This window comes from Gekko japonicus, unplaced genomic scaffold (genome assembly GCF_001447785.1).
Source record: "Gekko japonicus isolate JY-2015 unplaced genomic scaffold, Gekko_japonicus_V1.1 scaffold875, whole genome shotgun sequence".
NCBI lineage: Eukaryota > Metazoa > Chordata > Lepidosauria > Squamata > Gekkonidae > Gekko > Gekko japonicus.
The window spans coordinates 346,060-354,014 of record NW_015169200.1 but is presented as its reverse complement, the minus strand read 5'-3'; the positions used below and the strand labels follow the sequence as shown (position 1 = coordinate 354,014).

At 50.1% G+C, this 7,955-nt stretch overlaps 1 protein-coding gene across 3 annotated transcripts in view; it reads right to left on the bottom strand.

Moving 5' to 3' along the window:
* Positions 1-7,955, bottom strand: part of GRB7 (growth factor receptor bound protein 7) — a 135,877-nt gene continuing 127,922 nt past the window's right edge. For all 3 annotated transcript variants that reach the window (XM_015416335.1, XM_015416336.1, XM_015416337.1), the window contains 3 exons: positions 7,233-7,320; positions 3,678-3,771; positions 1-931 (listed from right to left, as the gene is read on the bottom strand). In XM_015416335.1, the coding sequence (XP_015271821.1) occupies positions 785-931; positions 3,678-3,771; positions 7,233-7,320 (329 nt within the window). In that variant the 3' untranslated portion in view covers positions 1-784. The remainder of the gene's footprint in view (positions 932-3,677; positions 3,772-7,232; positions 7,321-7,955) is intronic.

Below are 7,955 nucleotides of genomic sequence, written 5' to 3'. Positions count from 1 at the left end.
ACACACACACACAACTAACCCTCTCTCTCTCTCCTCACCATCTATTCTCTTGCCTTGGTACTCCACTCACTAGACTGGACACAGTGTAGATATCTGTGGGAGACATGAGCGATATGAAGCTGAAGCGGTTTTAATTTGGGCTTTAAATGGGGAGGGGTGTGTGTCTTCCACTCTATTTACTTCTTCACCACCAGCACGGGTCAAAGAGTAGCATTTGCCGCAAGGATCCCCACTGAGACAGGCGCCGGCACACCCCGCCCTCTCCTACCTCCCCTTCCTTGGAACGAATCCTCACCACTGCAAAGCATGAGCCAGGGAAGAAGGCCGGTTCCCCGTGAAGGGGGTGACCTGCGCTGAGCAGACAGAGGGCTGCAAAGACTGGCAGAAGCTCTCAAACGTGGTGACGCGGAGAGCCTTCGAGTGGAAGGGGGTGCTGGGTGGGCCGTGGGGCGTATTCTCCCCCTTGCTGGGTCCAAAGGAGCACCCGACAGACCATTTCCCGATTTGTCATCACTGTGACCCTCAAAAAAACCCCGCCCCCCAAAAATCCATTCTTGAGCTTGCTAAGAGTTGCAACTCTCCCCGAAAGGTGTTGGAATAAGAGGGCTCAGATCTGGTCCTTCCTCGGTCGCTCAGCGTAGGCAAAGCGGGGTCAAGGAGTGGAGGAAAGTTCGGAGTCAGCCCCGGTATACGGGGTTCACAGGTGCCCTCCCCCCCGTTCTCCACCCCTCGTGGTGAGCTGCAGCCGGCTGTGGGGCAGGCCGTGGGGAAGCCCGGTGGCCTCTCACAAGGCAACGCAGGTGCAGTAGTGCTTCAGCTTGCAAGGCAGGATGCCCCGGTTGATTTGGTGAAACTCCACCAGCTGGATCAGATCGGCGAAACGGGTCTGCCCGTCGTCCATGGTGTAGTAGAGATGGCCGTCTTCCTCGCTCTGAAATCCACAAAGGATGGTTGGTCACTGACTCAATCCCACTCGGTTCTCCGCCTTGTTACAGCCCCAGTCCCGTGTGGCTTTTATCCACGCCAGTCCCGGGCAGTGTTCCCTCTAAGCTGAGTTAGTGTGAGCTAGCTCACAGTTTCTTAGCCTCCAGGTCAAAGATTTTTGTCTTCGCTCAGGAAGGAGGGCCCCAGAGCAAACTCATTGATGCAGTAGCCAAATCGCTCGCTCACAACTTTAATGCCAGGAGCTCACAAAGGAGAATTGTCCATCAGCTGCAAAATGTGTGCAGTTTAAAGAAGTATGTGCTGCCCTCCCTTACCCCTATGAAATTGTTAGTCCCTTGTGTGAAACCGTGTAACTGCAAATCGCTCAGAGCCAGCAGCTCTGCCGGACTGAGCGATCAATAAATCGAAAGGTATAAAGAGAAGAAGAAGAAGAGATTGGATTTATACCCCGCCCTTCACTTGGAGTCTCAGAGCGGCTTACAAACTCCTTTCCCTTCCCCTCCCCACAACAGACACCCTGTGAGGTGGGTGGGGCTGAGAGAACTCTGACACAAACTGCTCTTTTTCAAGAACAGCTGTGCCAGAGCTTGTGAGTGACCCAAGGTCACATCAGCAGGTGCAAGTGGAGGAGTGGGGAATCAAACCCGGTTCTCCCAGATTAGAGTCCACGCACTTAACCACTACACCAAACAATAAAGGTATTGTTGCTCACAAGACTCCACAGCTTAGAGGGAGCATTGGTCCCGGGACCCCTGGGATAGCCTTTTCCCGGCTCTCCTTCCTTTTGCTCCGGCAGAAAAGCTGGTTGGATCTCACACGTTGGTATGGCTCAAGGCTGGAAGCCATGACAGTCCGTCTGTAGCAGCGGAAAAGAGCCAGAGTCCAGGGGCGCCTTAAAGACTGACAACATTTGTGGCAGGGGAGGAGCTTTCGTGGGCTGCTGCTCACTTAGGAAAAGTGACTCATGAGAGCTCCACCCCGGCCACATCTGTTGTCAGTCTTTAAGGCGCCCCTGGACTCTGGCTCTTGTCTACATGTCGGTTCAGAGGCAGTGCCACGAGATGCCAAGTCTAGCCTCAGTCTCTGGAAGATGCCAAATAATAATTGTCTCTCAACGGGGGAGCCCAAATGTGTGCTCCACTGCTGTGGACTAGCACTGGAAACCTCCCGCTGTTACAATTGATCTCCAGGCGATAGAGACCAGTTCCCCTGGAGAAAATGGCTGCCTCGGAAGGCGGACTCTATGGCACTGTGCCCCAATGAGATCTCTCCCCTCCTTAAACCCCGCCCTCCCCAGCCTCCACCCCACAAACCTCCAGGTATTTCCCCACCCCGAGCTGGCAGCCCTGCCCCATCAAGACGTCTTTATGGATTAAGTTTCCACCTCACTTTGCAGGTAAGGCCGAATCCCAGAATTATGGTGTCCAGTGAAATTTGAACTAGCTGCAGACTTCACTGCAGATACCACCAATGCTCCCTCTAAGCTGTGGAGACTTGTGAGCAAAAATTCTACTTTGTGAGCTCCTGGCATTAAAGTTGTGAGCGAGCGATTTGGCTACTAAATAAATTAGTTTGCGCTGGAGCCATCCCTTCCTGAACTAAGAGGAAAATCCGTGAGCTGGAGGCTAAAGAGCTGTAAGCTAGCTCACACTAACTCATCTTAGAGGGAACACTGGATACCACATATGTTAACCATGTGCAGCCCCCCACCCCTGACACCACCTATAGAGGAAAAATCTAACACTCTAGCTTCAGACTCGAGTAGGTTTGCCAGCCTCCGGGTGGTATAAATATAATGGCAGCACAGCGAAAGCAAGTTTTCGTACAGAAACACAACACCGAGGCTGTAGCACTGTGTAAAGAAATACAAATGGATCTGTAAAGTCCTAAAGGTAGTCTTATTGAAAATTTGTAGTATAAACAGCTAACATCTCAGCTAACATCGAATAGTAAAGGTAAAGGTTCCCTTGCTCAAAAGCCAGTCAAATCCGACTTTAGGGTTCCGGTGCTCATCTCCATTTCAAAGCCAAAGAGCCAGCGCAGTCCGAAGATGTTTCTGTGGTCATGTGGCCGGCATGACTAAACACCAAGGCGCACAGAACGCTGTTACCTTCCCACCGAAGTGGTGCCTATTTATCTACTTGCAATTTCTTGCTTTCGAACTGCTAGGTTGGCAGGAACCTAACCTAACCTAACATCTAATACATTCATACAAATTCAATATGGTCCACACGGGGCTCCTTAGATAAATTCCAACTTCAAGTCAGCTAGAAGTTTTGTAGATTGCTCTGCATCAGTCAATAGGAGGTTTTGTGAACTTGGCAGGTTCTTCTGGAAAGTGGCTTGAAGAAAGGAAAGCTGAAACGAAGAGAACCCAGGCATTCTTTGCCACTGACCACCGTGTTCCCTCTAAGCTGAGTGAGTGTGAGCCAGCTCACAGTTTTTTAGCCTCCGGCTCACACATCTTTGTCTTAGCTCGGGAAGGATGGCTCCAGAGCAGACTAATTTATGCAGTGGCCAAATCGTTCGCTCACAACTTTAATGCCAGTACCTCACAAAGTAGAATTTATGCTCACGAGACTCCACAACTTAGAGGGAAGACTTTGGCTGTACAGGAAAAGACCTTGGCTGTATTCTGTATTGAACTGTATTTGAAGTTTGGAAAAGAGCTTGGCTGTATTCTAATGTATTGAATTGTATTTGAATTATTTTTTTACGTCGGTCCTGCTTACCGGAAGGATAAGATAGTGCTTCACTTTCTGCAGGTGGCAGAGCGACAAGACAAAACCTTTGGGGTTCCGCTGGCTCCCCCGCACCAGGAACACCCTGGAGGTGCCAAGAAGTGGGAAAGGGGCGTTAGAGACACACTGCCTTGCAGGGATTTTTTTTTGTAGAAAAAGCCCGGCAGGAACTCATGAGCATAACTGGCCACACCCAACAGCAGAAACATATTAGCCTATTAGGCCACACCCCTTACAGCACAGCTCATTAGCATATTAGGCCACACACCCCTTGTAACCAGAAGTGTGCTCATCCAGCCACAACCACCTTTTGCTTCTTATTTTGTTTACCTTGTTTGTGGTCAAAACCCAGGGCTTTTTTTGGAGCAGGAACTCCTTTGCATGTTAGGCCACACACCCCTAATTGTAGCCAATCCTAATGAGTTTCTGCTCTTGGGTGTGGCCTATTATGCTAATGCGTTCCTGCTGGGCGTGGCCAACTCGGGAGCCAGCCGGAACTCTGTTCCTGTGCGTTCCTGCCCAAAAATAGCCCTGCTGCCTTGCACAGCCTTTTCTGCGCCCAAAGGGCAGGCGGGCACCACTCGGGCAAAGAGCAGCCACAGCCCCCACCCCACCCCAGTTCCACCCACACGCCCCCCTGCTCAGGTGCTTCTCCCCCACAGAAAACCCACGGCTGTCTCAACCACTCGGTTCCAGCCTCTTCCCAATTAATTTTTTTATAGCCATTGATACAGGGGATGCCTCTTGGTAAAAAGGTAAAGGTTCCCTTGCTCGAGAGCCAGTCGAATCCGACTCTAGGCTTGCGGCGCTCATCTCCGTTTCAAAGCCGAAGAGCCAGCGCTGTCCGAAGACGTTTCCATGGTCATGTGGCCGGCATGATTGAACACCAAGGCGCACGGAACGCTGTTACCTTCCCACCAAAGTGGTACCTATTTATCTACTTGCAGTTTCTTGCTTTCGAACTGCTAGGTTGGCAGGAGCTGGAACTAGAGACGGGGGCTCACTCCGTCATGCGGCACCCGGGTCTCGAACTGCTGAACTACTGACCTTCCACAGCCTGCAGTTCAGCATCTTAACCACTTGATGACTGTATATCATCATGCCCCTGTATAAATCGATGGTGCATCCTCATTTGGAGTACTGTGTACAGTTCGGGTCACCACACCTCAAAATGGGTATTATAGCATTGGGAAAAGTGCAGAAAAGGGCAAACTCGAATGATAAAAGGGTTGGAACACTTTCCCTAGGAATAAAGGTTAAAGCGCTTGGGGCTCTTTAGCTTGGAGGAACGACGGCTGAGGGGTGACATGATCGAGGTTTATAAGATCATGCGTGGGATAGGGCAGGTTGAGAAAGAAGTCCTTTTCTCCCTCTCTCACAATACTGTTAGGTAACCCTGTCATACTGTTGGAATGTGAGGGGGGGGTATTCTCTCCCACTCGTTCTCAGTGCTACTCTGCCTAGCGCTCCACTATCTGTAGTCTGGCCTTCAAGATGTTTTCTATAATTCCCTGGCCTGGGAATTGTAACTGCTTTAGGCACTAAAATAGCTTGCTTGCTGGCAGGGCCCGCATGCGTGGAAAAACTTAATTGGCTTGGCAGGTGGGGGGGGGGGGGTGTTTGAATCATGTATAAGTTAGTGGCCATCTTATTAGAGGGCATTCTTAACACAAGCTGTATACCTCTACTTTAGTTCTGTGTTATCACAATAAATACCTATCTTCTGGAGAAGCCTGGGTGTGTGGATTACCTGCCTAAAGTTCCTGACAAATACAAGAACTCGTGGGCACTCCACGAAATTGCTGAGGCGTCGGGTTAGAACGGATAAAAGAAGAAGAAGAGATTGGATTTATACCCCGCCCTTCACTACCCAAAGGTGTCTCAGAGCGGCTTACAAACTTCTTTCCCTTCCCCTCCCCACAACAGACACCCTGTGAGGTAGGTGGGGCTGACACCATGTTGGGAAAGCTGGTTTGAGAGCATCTACATGATGCCATCCCCTAATCAGTCGTCTTGGCAAAGCTGTCGCCAAAGCTTTTTTGCATACCGAGTGGAAGGGAAAGGGTGCATTAACTAAAGGGCCCCATCCACCCCAGCACCATTTTTTTCAACCTCAGCACCTGCAGCCACCACTTCCCCCACGCCACCAGAGGGATCCTTTTAAAACCAGCAATTGCTAGATTGCTACAGCATTACAACGTCACGAGGATCTACTACTGCGATCAGTTTGCTTTCTAAAATTCCCAGTTTTTGCTAGATCGCTAAAGCAAATTCCCAGCAATTGTTAGATTGCTACAGCACTATAACATTACAACGGCCGAGTACCAATTCGCTTTCTAAAATTCCCAGCTTTTGTTTTAAAAAACCGCCCTTGCTGTTTTCCTTTAACGAAAGCTGGAATTTTAGAGAAGGCAGTCAATCGTGGCACTGGATCGTTCTAGCAATATCGCGATGTAGCAATTGTCAATAGATTTTTTTTTTTACGTTAGAAAGAGCTCTCTGGTGGTGTCAGGAGAACTGGGTCTTGTGGAGGCCGAGGGATGGGAAGTGCGAGGCAAACAGCTAAAGAAGAAGAGGAGGAGGAGGAGGAGATTGGATTTATATCCCGCCCTTCACTTGGAGTCTCAGAGCGGCTCACAAACTCCTTTCCCTTCCCCTCCCCACAACAGAAACCCTGTGAAGTAGGTGGGGCTGAGAGAGCTCTGACAGAAACTGCTCTTTCAAGGACAGCTCTGACAGAACGATGGCTTGCCCGAGGTCATCCAGAAGCTGCAAGTGGAGGAGTGGGGAATCAAACCCGGTTCTTCCAGATTAGAGTCCGCACACTTAACCACTACACCAAACTGGCTGTGCAGATGCTCCATTGCCATTGCAAGGTATTCTTGATCCACAGGAGCAGCAACAGGGACAATCAACTCCCCGTGGAAGCAGCTTTTGGTCTGGATCACTCAGGTTCACTGAGAAAAAAGAACTGGTTGGATGCCAGGTGATCGGGCCCTTCCTCTGAATCACGGAGGACTGGACAAACGGTCTTTGGGACTTTAAGGCTGCCGTCCTCTGCACCCTTAGTAAAGGTAAGGTCAAGGTTTCCCTTGCTCGAAAGCCAGTCGAGTCCGACTCTAGGGTTGCGGTGCTCATCTCCGTTTCCAAGCCGAAGAGCCAGCGCTGTCCGAAGACATTTCCGTGGTCATGTGGCCGGCACGACTAAACACCAAGGCGCACGGAACGCTGTTCCCTTCCCACCGAAGCGGTGCCTATTTATTTACTTGCAATTTCTTGCTTTCGAACTGCTAGGTTGGCAGGAGCTGGAACTAGAGACGGGAGCTCACTCCGTCATGCGGCACACTCGGGTCTCGAACTGCTGAACTACCGACCTTCCACAGCCTGCAGTTCAGCGTCTTAACCACTTGAGCCACCGCAGCTCCATTCTGCACCCTTACCTAGCAGCAAGCCCCACTGAACACAGTAAGACTTCCTTTTGTCTAGGCTTCCATAAAGATGAGCTGGAAGAGCCCGAGAAATGAGCAGATGTTGCAAGCATCTTACCCATCCACCAGTCCTTGCTGGATGATGAGGCGCTGGGTGTCTTCTCTAGAAATGTGTCCGTGGAACCACGGCTGAGTTCTGTGGATGGCTGGAAAATAAATGGGGTGGGTGGAACTTACTTTGAGAACCCCTGATTCTGAGCCCAGGGAACAGAATAAACAGCTGCAACACTTAGTTTTCTGCCTTGAGAAATGGGGGGGGGGGGTTTCAAGCTGCCTGGGAGACTCACGCCCTGGTAGTCCGGAAAGGTTGCCCACACGTCCTCCGAGACCTTCTCTCCCCTTTCTGTTTCACATGTCACAGAGTCCCTTTGGGTGGGCCTAGCCTACGCCCCCGGCTCAAATCTAGCCCTTCAGTCTGTACATGCTCATAGGCGCCCTCGACCTGATGCCTTCTTCCCATGTTCCAGCTATGGGATGTATGAAGGGTGCCAGGGCTAAGCGCCAGAGTGAAACCTGACTAGAGATGTGAAGGCCCAGAAAAAAAATGGAAAAATTTGGGGAAAAACAGGTTTTTTTCCATTTTTTTCCTGCAGCCTTTTTGTTTTTTTCTGAAAAATTGGAAAAATTGAAAAAAGAAAAGAAAGAAAAATGATTATGGAACGTTTTATTTTAACATGATGAATAAAATATTTTAAGACAAGGTGTTCAAATATTTTCCAAATCATTTCTAAAATATATATATACAAGAGGGGGACCCGTGATACTCGCGGGGAGGGGGCCA